This window comes from Syngnathus floridae, chromosome 2 (genome assembly GCF_059516105.1).
Source record: "Syngnathus floridae isolate MCC-2025c chromosome 2, RoL_Sflo_1.0, whole genome shotgun sequence".
Taxonomy (NCBI): Eukaryota; Metazoa; Chordata; class Actinopteri; order Syngnathiformes; family Syngnathidae; genus Syngnathus; species Syngnathus floridae.
The window spans coordinates 18,101,721-18,115,536 of NC_142414.1; the positions used below are offsets into that span (position 1 = coordinate 18,101,721).

The following is a 13,816-nucleotide window of genomic DNA, read 5'->3' on the forward strand; positions in this document are numbered from 1 at the left end:
TTAGTTAAAACTATGATTAAGGTTACAGTGGCTTCCAATAATATACTTTTTTAATGTAAATAATATAAACGCCACAAACATGACATAGTGATGATTATTTGACCTTGGCTGACAAGGTCCATCTGGTTTTTCTCCAGTATTTTAGCACAAGAGCATGACTCATTTTACTATTCACTCCAAAAGACTGGCACTGGTTAGCACGTCCGCCTCACAGTTAGTATGGAGTTTGCATTGTCCCCCCGTACCCGCGTGGGTTTTCTCCGGGTACTCCGGTTTCCTCCCACATCCCAAAAACATGCTTGGAAGGCCGATTGAGCACTCCAAATTGCCCCTAGGTGTGAGTGCGGATGGTTGTTCATCTCTATGTGCCCTGCGATTGGCTGGCAACCGGTTCAGGGTGTCCCCCACCTACTGCCCGATGACCGCTGGGATCGGCTCCAGCACGCCCGCGACCCCCGTGGGGCCAAGCAGTATAGCTAATGGATGGATGGATCCCAAAAGGCATCAACTGATTTTCTTGATGATCACTACAGTTTTTGATTTCCATCATTATGTCAGATACTTATTAAATATATTACCTGACTTCATAACTGACCAGTGACCACTGACCTGTCCTTCCTACCCAGTAGACCACCTCAGAGAAATGAGAGGATTCGACTGTGTGGCAGCCTCCTTACAGATTATGATGTCACTGTAGGGTTTGAATGACCATTAAGGGATCACAGTCAAGATTAGTTCCCATGGAGGTAACGGTTGTGTAAAAAAGGTACAACTAAGGCACAGCCTCATTATTCAATTCAACACTCCTGCAGGACTCATCCTTACTGTACAGGAGTTATAATGGATTTTTCTTCTATAAAAAGTATCAAGCAAGAATATTAAGATGATTACAAATGAAGCCTGCTTTTCCGACCTATGGTAAGCTTTATCTTTTCTAATTGAGGTCAAATATCTTACTTAATGTAATTAAGTGTTAGTGTTTTTTTCCCCAACAGCATTGCATCTCTGCCCGCATATTGTCCCATATTTTGCCACATAAATCTTGAATCAGCAAGATGAAGGTAAAATGGACTATGTTGGGCATGGTTGTCTTCTTCCTACTCTCTGTGGTTATGACCTTCTGCTTCATATGGCAATACAGGATACCAAAGTTGAAGACAGGTAACATAGCTATACAGTAGAGTTTTGGATCACTTTAGTTGAGTTATTAAATTAATAATAATAATAATAATAATAATAAAATAATAATAATAATAATAATGAGGGGACAACAGTACAGATAATGGATGGATGGGTAATAATAATAATACATTGTATTTGTAACACACTTTACTTTCCATAGGAGTCTCAAAATGTGTTAGATCTTTACAAAAGGCTGGTACAGGATTATAAACTTCGGGGGGGGGGGGGGGGGTTGTAATGCAGACGATGAATTTGTAATATAGGCAGACTTTGGGCTGATTTGGCTTCATACTACATCAACACAGTGAATTTTATAAAATGTCTGTCCACCCATAAATGTATATATTCCTTATTTAAATCTGGGGTCACAAATGAGATAGGGTCTATAACAGCTGACATTCTGGGAGGCAGGCTAAACCCCGAATTGGTTACCACAGGGCACATGCTGATAAACATCCGTTCACACTCACATTTATGGACAATTTAGAATTTCTAGTCTTCCTAACATGCATGTTTTGGGGGAAAATGAGAGGATGGAGGGGTATCTAATTCTGGACTAACCACATGCAAAAATATCTGAGAACGTTTCTTTGCACAAGGCAAACAAGACTGACTCAAAGATGCATTTCTCTTTACCCAGAAGTGGTTATAAAAGAATCGGCAGCAGAGGAGATGTGCCCACGGTATCCCGAGCCTGTGCCCCTCAAACATCCTATCACATCTCTAAGAGTGGCTTTAGAAAAGGTAACATTTCTTTCTTTATCATTCTGGATATAATTATCATTATTATTACTCTCCCACCAGGTTGACCTACTCCTGAGGAGCAGTGTTGACAGAATCAAGCTTCCAGCAATATCTGCCATTATAGTTTTAAATGACTCTGTTCTTTGGATTGGTAATTTTGGCAAAAAGAACATTAGCGAACCAACATCTCCTCCACCCGATGAGCATACAGTCTACAGGTAAGCTCATGTACATTGGGAGGATCTATCCATTTGTCTGTTTGGATAGTCCCAGCACTCTGTGGAGCAGCAAAAAGTCTGGCCAAGGCCAGACAGCTTTCATACAGCTGCATTAGTCAGAGTACAAAAATAGAATGGTAGTGGATAAAAGCAGTTCCTTGCTAGCTTAGGAGGCTATTTCTATCAACGCTAGTCTTATAATATTCATACCAGCAGGAATATAGGAGTGGCAGCAAATTTTTTGCATTGTGAAAAAGTGTCAGTAATATGTACAGTACTGGGCACGATATGTTCAAGTTTTAGCATGCCTTGTTAAAAAAAAAAAAAAAGTCTTGTCTTTGCTGACGCAGTGTACCGATAAATAATACCGATATGTTTACTGTATCACATTGATTTGAATGATTGCATCTGCAGAATTGCAAGCCTTTCCAAGATATTTCCCTCCCTGATGTTGTACAAGCTGTGGGAAGATGGCCTTGTGGACTCAATAGATGACTCAGTGGAGAAGTACATAGACAACTTCACCATCAAGAACCCATTGGGAACCGACAGGGAAGCGGCATCCACCACACGCAGGACCTTCAACAGAGCTGCCATTACCTTACGTAGAATGGCCAGCCACCTTTCTGGTAAGACTAAACCATCATTCACTTACTTAGTGAAGATAGTTAACTGTAGTATTTAAAAACAGATTAGAAATTCAACCTGGTGCCAAAATATAAATGGAGCCCATACAATGGGGTTTTACAGGATTACCCCGCAGATTAAGGTCAACTAATCTCCTTTGGGATGGGGACACAGAATCAGCCCTGCATGAGTTGCAGGATGATGTCCTTGTTGCTGATCCTGGAACAAAGTAAGGTTTTCCCTGCCTTGTTCTAATTTAACGACAGTTAGTAAATGAGCACATTGCTATGGGTGTAAGCTAAGATAATGTTATCGACGTGCCTTTGCTGTCTTTATCTATAGATGCCACTACAGCAATGTCGCCTTTGCTCTAATGGCCAACGTCTTGGCTGAGAAAGTGACTGGAATGGGCTACGAAAAGTGGGTATCCCGCAATATTTTGGATCGGCTCAGCATGAAGAACACCGGCTTCAATATGACTCCTATGATTCAGAGACAGATGGCAATGGGTGTCTACAGCAACGGTCAGCCGGCTCCCCTCTACAACTTGGGCTGGTATCGACCTGCGGGTCAGATGTACTCCACGACAGCCGACATGGCAAAACTTGTGATGACTCTCCTGGGATCATACAGAAGGACACTCCTCCGAAAAGACACCCTTAACACTATGCTGGCCCCACTTTTCCGATGCCAGAATGGCTACTTTGCCAGCTACACTGGCACACCATGGGAGATCAACCAGCAACTGGGCTACGATATCGTGAGAAAGGATGGTGACTTGGATGGCTTTGCGGCCTCTCTGTCACTGGTGCCGCGTCTCAAATTAGGAATGGTGGGCCTGATGGCTGGGGTACGACCCGCAGGGCAGGATTTAGTGAGGCAGATATACAGCCACCTCATTCCTGCAGTGGAAGGTGCTTACAGGGATGCTGAACTGACACCCAGACCGCCACCTGACCCAGCTCCATACGTAGGCTTTTTTACTTATAGAAATATAACTTTCTATGAGATTAAAGTAGGGTCACATGGGGCCCTGCTCATGCAACAGTTTGGACCACAGATGGATAGCAAAATCCCAGACAATTACCGAACCATCCACCTTCAGTATCTTCAGGATAGGGTGTTCAGAGTGGTGTTCAAGAGCCCATACCCTTGTAAGTTGAAGGTCAACAGTGCCTCCGTCTCTTTGGAGACTCAAGACAGACAACTCTTTAACTTTTACCGCTTCAACAAAAAAGGTGTGTCACCAGGATTTGATTCGCCAGGACTTAACACTTACAAAGTCATGAGGATAGCCGGCAAACCGTATTTTACAACATGAAAAGTGAATGCAAACATATTTTGTATTGGCTTGCTTCCCCCCCCCCAAAATACATGATTCATCCATGTATTTGATTCAGGGCAAAAGGAAGATTACAACCTAAACAAGGGGGGTCCACTTTTTTTCCTTCCTTTTTCTAAACATTTGCTGTTAACTCACTTTTACCGCACCCTCCCCTCATACCATAATGTAAAAACTTCATCTTATGTGAATTTATGTACACTTTGTAACACTATGATTACAATATACAATGCAACAATTTAAAAACAATATAAAAGCTGATAAAAAAACAAAACATTTTTGTATTTCACTTCACCGTAGTCACAGCATGAATCCACCTTGTAGTGACAAAAGTGAACCTCAATCAGGTATTTTTCATAGGTTTGACAGAATGCTAAAAGAACACCATCATTGGTTGCGGCAGTGAAAGAGTGAAAGAAAAAGCTGCGTGAACATACCTCATTTACAATAAACTGGACAAGTACAAAAAAAAAAAAAAATTGGCTCAAATCTGACACTTGACTTGCTCTCATTCAGCGGCACTTCACATTAAACTTTGTAAATTTGTGCTTGACCATGCTAAAACCACTTTAGAAATACAAACATTTAAAATAAAAAAGTTTTTTTTCTTTTAAAAACAATTTCTGATGAGGTATAAAACAAAGACCTTATGTTCAAATTTATGTTTGAATGCCAGCAATGTTTGGAGAGCTTTCAAGAAAGAAACTAATATGTACAATGTTCAAAATATTGTACAACGAGCTGCATTGTTTTTCCAGTCATACCAGTTCCTCATCAGAACAAGTATTTTCTACACGAGTCTGCTCCACACCGACACTCCACTCGCATCCTCTTCTTTGGCGAATTGGAGACACCAGCTAAGGTGAAACTGCAATCCATCTTAGAGCTTTCTGTGTCGACTGGATCAACTGGGAGCAAATGGAGAGTAAATAAAACGCCTATTGTGTTGTTACGTCATGCATACAAAAACTACTGAAACCCATGTCGAATATGTTAATTTTAAGTGACAGACTTAATCTTGATTTACAGACAAAAAGATCGACATGATTAAACAGTCGGCACTCACTTTGCATTTTGTAGTCAAAGGTGAGCTCCTCTCCTGCCCGAATGGCCCGTGTTGAGAATAAAGCAATTCTCGGGAGCCTCTCATCAATGTTGTCAACAAACACATTGAATACTTGCATGTTTGGGTTACACTAGAAAAACAACAAAAGATGTAAATGTGACAAATGATTGTATGTCCACTCCATCGCAGTCAAAATGCAGTGCATCGCTTAAAAGCAAAAAGAGAAAGCCATCACTTATGGTACCCACACTGTGATTGACGAAGTGAGAGATGTTGCCTTGGTGAGCAGCATCCACTGTGTATACATCCTCCACATAGTCCAGGTCAAAAAGGTATGTGGAGCCTTCGCCGTCATATATGTGACCTCGTTTCTCTGCTTCATCTGACGTGATGATCTGACAGAAACGACAAAAAAGGGCTTCGCATTCCAGACCTGGTGCTGAACATTCTCATGGCACCAAAATTGGTCCAGTAAAATGGTACACAATTGCATTACAAAACCGCTCAAAAAGGGGTGATTTGTCAAGCGCCTCCTTCGGCTTCAACAAGGATTACACAGAAGACGAACCCTTACCTCTCCCACGTATTCCATGACAAATGAGTTCTTCTTTATATGTTGCAGCGTGCGGACTCCCCATCCCCGACCGTTGTCCGTCTTAAAGATAGCCAGGTCAAACTGAATGCCTTTTTGCACCACCCTGTTGGGGCAGTCTGGGCTGCAGAGGCACTGAGAATTACACTCGTATATGGGTTGTCCTGGCCTTACACGGACCTGGCCGTGTTCATTGTAAGCAACCCGATGCAATGACGCGCCAGGACAGCAGCCGTTCACCGGCTCCTCGAGACAATTCTTGCACTCACAGCCCACAGCCATTTCAGTAAAAACGATGCCCGGGCCTGCTTTGTAGTTGTTGATATAAGTGAAGTTCTTTGGTGGACCCTCAAAGTCGACATCGTTCATGACAAAGATGCGACCGGGGTGGTTGCAGGTTAGGTTCAACTGAGTCTCCCAGCTCTGCAGTTTCTGACGGAGTTCGGCTTTTCGAACTATAAATGTTGAGATTTCCCTATCCAGCCTTTTGGGGATGGAATGTATTTTCTGCCGACTCAGTTCTTGATCCAGGTCCTGGTGGAACTGCTTCATTAGTTTGGAGCATTTGAGGTGCCTCTTGGGCTCCCAGCTGTTGACTGACTCTGGAAAGCCTCTCCACTTCACCAGATAAAATTCTTCCATCTAGAACAAAAATCCCAAATTATTTTATAACTCAAAAACCCAAGTCGTTCTAACTTCCACCAATCAGAAAAAAAGGCAGGAGCTTCTTTGTGCGTCTACTCTTCAACATCATGTAACAACAACATATGAACATTTTCAGTACATTTTAGAGACATCTATTGTCTGGAAACTGTGGATTAAGCCAGCAGGAAATTTAAAAAGGTACCTTACCTTAGTCTTTTTGTAGTCACAGAGGAACTCCACCTCATACTCATTGATGTTAGCTTTGGTTATCCCTAAATCTTTACAGTGAAGCCCCTCTAGGCGACACAAGGCTTCAAGCGCATCCCATGACATCTTACTGGGCACACTGCATTCTGAAAAAGAAGAAAATGGGCTTTTTGGTCATACATTATGTGCAAGTTTATAGAAAAATCTCACATAGTGGGGAACTGTACAGCTAACTTTTTTTTTTTTTTTTGGTCTGTCAAAAGGTCTGTCACAACCAATGTTTCCCCAGATCTATCTACTCAAATCTTATAGTAGTATTATTCATTCATTTTCAATAATACTATATTAAAGATCATTTAACTGTGAACGGGCAGGTGATTGCTTTTTTACATCACTCTACAACCTTCAATGTACAATTCTGCACTGGTGGACTAAGTTTACATTCTATACTATCTTCTTTATCCATTTATTTATGCTATCCAACTTATGATGTACATCCTTTTCCCCTTACGACCCAATTTCTTCGAACACCTGTTGTACAATGCCAACAAAGGCATTCTATTCTATTTATAACTTTGTTTGTGTACATAAATCATGGGAGGATAATTGGTGGATTGTGTAGAATTGTGCATTGCCACAGCTCAACCTAAAACCCAAATACACCACTTGAAATTCGACTTTTATTCAGCTATCCATTCTCTGTACTGCGTCACCAATGAAATTATTACGACCCCAACTTCTGCACATACACATAAAAGTAAGTAATAAATAGAAATGTGGTTTTAAAAAACGACTGTTGTGATGCTACTGACATCCGTAAAATTATGAATAGCCACCCCGTAAAGTTCTCGAACTAAGTTTTGACGATTTGTGGCTACAGTTCCAATTTCTTAGCAACCGTTTGAGCTACGATACAAATACTCAATTTAGGAATAACATCGAAATTATTCTAAAACTATTCTGTATCTTGCTAAATCAATGAACTCTGACAAATTAGATAAACACAAATAAATAGTGTCCGGTTGTATCGCTCTGAAGTACACTTATCGAGACATGACATGACGCTAGTTTCGTTTACCTGCACAACTTTAACATCCAAAACACGACACAAACCGAGAACACAGTCATTGTTAGCTAACGCGCAAATTAAACCGCATTGAATATTTAAACAAATATGTCTCAAAGAGAGCCGTTTAACCACACTGATTTTGCGCGGTTATCTTACACCGTGTCGCAGGTAAATGTGGAGACATAATTCGGGTGTGCATAAAATACGTTTTTAAAAGCAGCAAATACGAATGTAAACAGATGGAAATTCAAAAACTGCCTTTCCTCGTTTACCTTTCGAAAATTCCGCCATGGTATACTCAGCCGCCAAAACTGCATGGGCAGGGGAGAACCCAAAGCAGAGGCAACTGTCTCGGCTGCTAATTGGTTAAACGACTTTGTATCAGCCGTCTCATTGGTCCGTTTGTTCTTTTCTCCGCCTTCTCCACCAGTTCTTCTTCGTTGTCTTTCTTCTTCTATTGTATTGTTACGGAGGGGGTGAGGGGCAGTCTGACCAACGGAGGGGGAAAAAAGTGAAATGCAGTAAACTCCACAACGAAACTATTAATATTAAGGAAGACCAAACCAACAAAAATAGCACAGATTTTTTTAAATAGCTACACAAATCGTATATGTGTTTGGAGAGGACAATCTTGAATGTTTGACTAGCGCTCCGATCCAGTAGTGAGCGCTGTGTGGTTCTCAGGAAACTTCCATAAAATTAAAGTGCATCTTGGCGCTTGCTCCAAATGTTGCAGTCATTTTTTTTTCATAATCCAGCATACTCGTAGTAACGAATAAAACGGGTTTTTAAGGATTCCTCCATCATGATATTTTTGGGTCTGCTGATTTCCTTTGTTCCTTGTGAATAAATTTGACGCAAGGTAAACGTGTGCATGTGCAAACAAGTTCGGAATGTTATTGACTATTTTTTTACGCGACTGCAAGTGAAATAACTAAATTATTCCAGTGCAATCCTGACATACGAATTATAGATCATTCAACTTTTTGTACTGTCGTGGGACCTGCAGTTTTTGACAATGTAGGTATAACAACGAGAGAGTAACACAAGATGCCATAGGACAACTTTTATTATTAGAGAATAAATCAAGAAAAGACTCCATCATAAGCAAGATAAAACAAACCTCATAAATTACAATTTGGGTAGAAAAAAATTTGCACTTTTTTTCACATGGACTTCAAAGAACATTAACAGTATGTTGTTATTTTATCTCGCCTGCCATGAAGCAGTTTTTGTGCTGCCTCTTTCGTTTCTAATTGTGCATTATATAAACCGTAATTGAGTAAATCAATCACATAACATCATCAGATGTATTTCATTGCTGTATGTTTGTGCAGTTGCATCATGGACATGTTCGACAGGCTCCTGGTGTTGATAGAGCTGGCCGAAAGTTGTGGAGTCAGCACACTCCAGCAGGGCTTTGAACAAATCTGGAGGCTTCTGCTCATTTGTCTTCTCAGTAGGCTGCTGTTCAGGTTGGGTAAGCATCACCCCCCCTCCTCCTCCCCGATTAATTACAATTGGCAATTTAGAAGTTAGCCTTATAAACAACAAACCAATGTCCACATGAATTGAAATCCTAAATCCTAATCCTATGTATCTTTCTCAGGAGGCGTGTCCTCTGTGAATCATGTTGTGTCGATGTTTGCGGGGATCTTCAGCCTTTTCCTCTTTTTTAACCTGCAAATGCTGTGGGTGCTGCTACTCAGTCTGCTTTGCTACCTCATTCTTCTTCTTAATCGACACTCCAGCAACAAAGGCCTCTTCCTTTCAGCTGCCATTCTCATTTACCTCCTCATTGGGTAAGAAAACATTTTGGAAATGTATATGTACTAAATTGGGGTTGCTGTTTCTGATAGTATGATTTCCTTATTTAGGTAGACCAAAGAGTGGATGTGATGGAGTACGGTTCTGTCACAATAAACACTGTTAAATTAGGATATCTCAGACAGCATCCAGATATTGCTGCTTGAATTGAATATAGGTTGAAAAGTATTTGCGAATCATTGTTGTTTGTTTTTATCTGTCTTATGCAACATCCCAACATCATTGGAATTTCGGCTATTTCTTTCTTGGTTCTAATGCTTTGTTTGGTTTTGTTATGCAGTAGATTTAAAAGTAGCATTGTTTTTCTTTTTTCAGAGAGTTGCATTTAATTGACACGGTAACCTGGCATAAGATCAGAGGTAAATGTTTTACTCTTGTGTGTTTGTTATTCAATTCTGCAAAAAGGTCTTAAAAGAGTTCAATTGTTGTGGAGGTTGTTGCATGTCCCAAAATAGAGACCCCAAAATAGGTTTAAATAATCCTTATGGGAAGATTCACGGGGAAATAGTAGACAGCACGTGGTAGTAATAACTTTGGTAAATTTTGTTGTTGATACAAAAAACATTTTTGAAGCTTTAACTGTCTTCCATCTTGATTAAATTGTGATTTTGTGTTTGTTTGAGAGGCAGTCAGATGGTGGTGGCCATGAAAGCCATTTCTCTGGCCTTTGACCTGGACAGAGGAGCAGTCAGCGCTTTGCCCACGGCAACTGAGTTTCTTGGCTATGTTCTCTTTGTGGGCAACGTAGTCTTCGGGCCTTGGATTAGTTTTTCAACATACAAGACTGCTATTGTTGGCAGGCAACTGGTGAGTTCTTAGTGTTTCTGTGATTATTTGTTGTCCTTTCAAGTTTTTAAAACATTCATTTCCTCAGAGCTGGTTATGGCTGCGCTGTTCCTTCCTCAGCCTCTTAAAGAGTCAAATGTGTCTGCTGGTGTCATCTTGCATCGCACCATACCTCTTCCTTTTCTTCATCCCCATCAGTGGAAACGCTGTCATTCACAAGTGAGGACATTTGTTGTTTATATATTTTTTTATATTTACCCACGACAGAAAACATGCACTAGCTGTATTGGTCTTAGTGTATAGAATGATACTATAGGAGCCAATTTAGGTCTCTATAGTCCATATATAGTACAGTAGCTACAAAAAGGACATCATCCATGGTTTGTTGCTTGGTAGAAATCATCCTATAAAGCGTTTTCGAGTCTTGGGAAGCTTCCAGGAACACTTGTTTCTTTTTGTGTTATGTAGGTGGCAAAGTGCCTATGAGAATGCATTGTCATTCCACTTCAGTAACTACTTTGTGGGCCACCTCAGCGAAAGCACCAGCATGCTGGCAGGAGCTGGCCACATCGAGGAAAAAGACAACATCAGGTGGTGAGTAACATAGACAAGGCAAAGTTGGTGGAGGCTGTTGAAATGAAAGCAGTTTTAGAGAGAGGATTCATTTTGTGGAGAAAGTGCACAGTACATGGTGTGGATGAGATGTAGAAATGTTTAAAGTCCAAAACCTGTTCAAATTTGTCTTCATAATTTTGTACTATACTTACTTACACAGGGAAATGGAAGTGGTCAAACCCCTGAATGTGGAAATGCCTCGCTCCATGGTTATGGTAGTGACTTCCTGGAATATTCCCATGTCACAGTGGCTTAAAATTTGTAAGTCTGCTCCTTTAACAAAGGTGTGTCAATCAAATTGTTAAAATCTATAGCTTGTAATTTGTGTCAACATTCAACAGGGCATGAGCACCCAATATCACAATAATCAATATTCAAGCCCTTCATATAAAGGGCCATGCAGTAAGATGGTTTAGTCCACATATAGCATCACTTTGTGTTCTTGTGTTCAGATGTCTTCAAAAATGCTATGAAACTTGGAACTTTTCCCGCCATCTTGGTCACATACACAGCCAGCGCTCTACTACATGTGAGTACAGGTCACTTCAAATAATGAATGGGCGGTTTAACAATTTATGGAAAAAGTCATGCTTCTATGTACCATTAATCAATGAATCATTATTGTTTTTTCAAAAATACAATAAGGTAGAATGCAATTTCTCTTCTTTAAAAATTAGGGGTGTCAATCTGATATCAATTTTGAGAAAATATTTTTTGAAATACAAGTGTTTTGAAACAAATTGAACTTGAAAGCCATCGCTGTATCTTTTCTTTCGATCTTCTCCAATTGTTTGGCTGTCTTGTCACGGTGAAAAGCAACTCTACTCATTTCCAGAGCTAAACATGCCGTTTGTGTATCCTCAGGGTTTGAGTTTCCACCTAGGAGCCGTGCTGCTCTCTTTAGGTTTCATCACATATGTTGAACACGGTATGAGTATTATCTTGTCTTATCTGTTGGAATGTTCTAATACAAACTTTATTTTAATGTATTGGCTTCTAACAAAAGCTGCAAATACTAGTCACGGATACTTAGAGCGCCTACTTGTGGCTGTTCTACTATTAGCAAGTAAATAGCATGCATGGCTAACAGAACATTTATATCTGTGAATTACACACTTGTCCACCCTCTCATATAAACAAACACTTGCATCTCCAAGCACAGATGACATACGTACGTGACACGGTCTGCATGTATATTTCTTTCTTCATCTCAGTCCTGAGAAAGAGGCTCGCTGCCATCTTCAGTGCCTGTGTCCTGTCCAGACCTTGCCCCTCTGACTGCAGCCATCAACATAAGAAGGTAGACTGCCTTTGTAACTTTCATATATTGTATACACAGTATTTAAGGCAACATGGCATTCACACAAATCATTTGGTTGTTCATCTGCACCGCTTACCAAAATCCATTACAAGAATTATGATGTTTGTTTTGTCGAATTCATTTTATTTTGCAGGGGTATTGGGTGATGCTGCTCAACCTAGTTTTCAGTTTCTTGGCTATCTTCCACCTCACCTACTTGGGCTCCATGTTTGATCCAGGTGTTGAAGAGGAAGTGGAAGAGGTAAAAATAACTCAGAGATAAAGCATGATATATATATTTTTTACAAGCCTAATATTAAGGTGTCCCACAATTTAAAACTGTTTTTGGGTGTCTTTGACATGCTTTCATCCAAATACTCAAAGAATCAAAAATTGTAGACATTATGTTTGGTCATGTGATGTTTGCAAGCCGAGCCCCTATGCACTGTGATTTCACTTTCAGTCGACAGCAAGTCATTTTTTGGATGTGAGTTGGCTCTAAAGACAGTGAAAATATTTTTTACTTTTACTGATTTATTTATTTATTTATTATTATAGGCTGAAATATTTGAAAGTCTTGTTGACTTCAAATGAAAATGCAGTTTTGTTTTTATACCAAATGTACCATTTGGAATTATAGTGTTTTTACTATCTCAATACTATATGCTTGTTTGTTGCATCTCTGCAGGGTTACGCAGCCATCCACACCATTCAGAGGTGGTCGGAACTTAACTGGGCAAGCCACTGGGTTGTATTTGTCTCCTGGATTTTCTACCGTTTAATCCTGTGATTTTTGTCAGTTGCTGGCAGATATATGTGTTCTCTGTCTAGGATCACGGACTAGCTGTGATCTAGATGATGTAGACTGTGTTGAGTCTATACTTTTTGCCAAGATGAGATGGAAGTCCGAAAAGATGCAGTCAAGGAACTAATGTTTCCATACATATTTGGAATTACGATTGTTAGCACACACTACACGTCCTGATTATTTCGAATCAAACATTCATTTCAAAATGCATTGAAAATAACTATTATTAATACCGTGTTGAATATGGATCTGCTCTGTTGTAAGCAAATGTTTATCTTTATTTATTCATATGTGATATATTCAAATGTTATATAGTGTCCATGTTGAAGTTACTTGGATTTTAGTTACATGTGAAAAAGGTAACCTTAACATTATTTGTTTTTATCACTGCCTTTTCTATTTCTACTACTATTAAATGTATGCATATTAATAAACGTCTGTTTTTAAAATGATTTGGTTTCATCACTGGCTTTTCTATTTCTACTATTAAAGCTATGCATATTAATGAACGTCTGTTTTTTTTCTCTCTCAACCAAACTATTCTCGGACAATCATTCTAGTGTAGAGCAGTTGTCACCCTCCTTGTTCTTAAAATTTCTCAGCCAAAAATCCACATTTTCTTATTGTCATTAAGTTGTGATGCACTTTAACAGAAGTTTAGAGCAATAAAATAAACTGCAGTGTAGCATGTATGTCATATTTTTAAATATGACTACTTGTCATATTTCAAACGCCTCATTAAGAAATTACGGATGAACATGAAAATGATTATATGCCAGTCGCGCAAA

The 13,816-nt window shown here is 39.7% G+C and overlaps 3 protein-coding genes and 1 long non-coding RNA gene across 8 annotated transcripts; 2 read left to right on the forward strand and 2 right to left on the reverse strand.

The window, feature by feature from the left end:
• The first annotated feature begins 624 nt into the window (after positions 1–624).
• On the forward strand, positions 625–4,387 carry lactbl1a (lactamase, beta-like 1a). Its single transcript, XM_088361750.1, has 7 exons — positions 625–918; positions 996–1,161; positions 1,823–1,926; positions 1,987–2,144; positions 2,559–2,773; positions 2,895–3,000; positions 3,114–4,387. The coding sequence occupies exons 2-7, from the start codon at positions 1,056–1,058 to the stop codon at positions 4,090–4,092; spliced, it is 1,668 nt and encodes a 555-aa protein (XP_088217876.1). The 5' UTR covers positions 625–918; positions 996–1,055; the 3' UTR covers positions 4,093–4,387.
• suv39h1a (SUV39H1 histone lysine methyltransferase a) lies at positions 4,290–8,078 on the reverse strand. The gene is made up of 6 exons (XM_088361765.1): positions 7,965–8,078; positions 6,624–6,769; positions 5,754–6,413; positions 5,428–5,574; positions 5,180–5,309; positions 4,290–5,021 (listed from the first exon to the last, which is right to left on the reverse strand). The coding sequence occupies exons 1-6, from the start codon at positions 7,981–7,983 to the stop codon at positions 4,888–4,890; spliced, it is 1,236 nt and encodes a 411-aa protein (XP_088217891.1). The 5' UTR covers positions 7,984–8,078; the 3' UTR covers positions 4,290–4,887.
• A 101-nt stretch (positions 8,079–8,179) lies between these two features.
• LOC148402347 (protein-serine O-palmitoleoyltransferase porcupine-like) lies at positions 8,180–13,480 on the forward strand. 5 transcript variants are annotated; one of them, XM_088363629.1, is made up of 14 exons: positions 8,180–8,554; positions 8,641–8,712; positions 9,030–9,172; positions 9,302–9,494; positions 9,835–9,878; positions 10,145–10,326; positions 10,394–10,524; positions 10,774–10,899; positions 11,081–11,181; positions 11,373–11,449; positions 11,785–11,848; positions 12,135–12,220; positions 12,375–12,482; positions 12,909–13,480. In XM_088363629.1, exons 3-14 carry the CDS (start codon positions 9,037–9,039, stop codon positions 13,008–13,010), a joined length of 1,350 nt encoding a protein of 449 aa, XP_088219755.1. In that variant the 5' UTR covers positions 8,180–8,554; positions 8,641–8,712; positions 9,030–9,036; the 3' UTR covers positions 13,011–13,480. The 5 variants fall into 5 exon arrangements, with proteins under 5 accessions (XP_088219755.1, XP_088219772.1, XP_088219746.1 ...); XM_088363646.1 differs by having other exon boundaries at positions 8,666–8,712; XM_088363620.1 differs by having other exon boundaries at positions 8,180–8,712.
• LOC148402348 (uncharacterized) lies at positions 8,699–13,634 on the reverse strand. The gene is made up of 3 exons (XR_015854648.1): positions 12,096–13,634; positions 11,077–11,193; positions 8,699–10,933 (listed from the first exon to the last, which is right to left on the reverse strand). It is a non-coding gene; the product is annotated as an uncharacterized LOC148402348 (long non-coding RNA).
• Between the last annotated feature and the right edge of the window lie 182 nt (positions 13,635–13,816).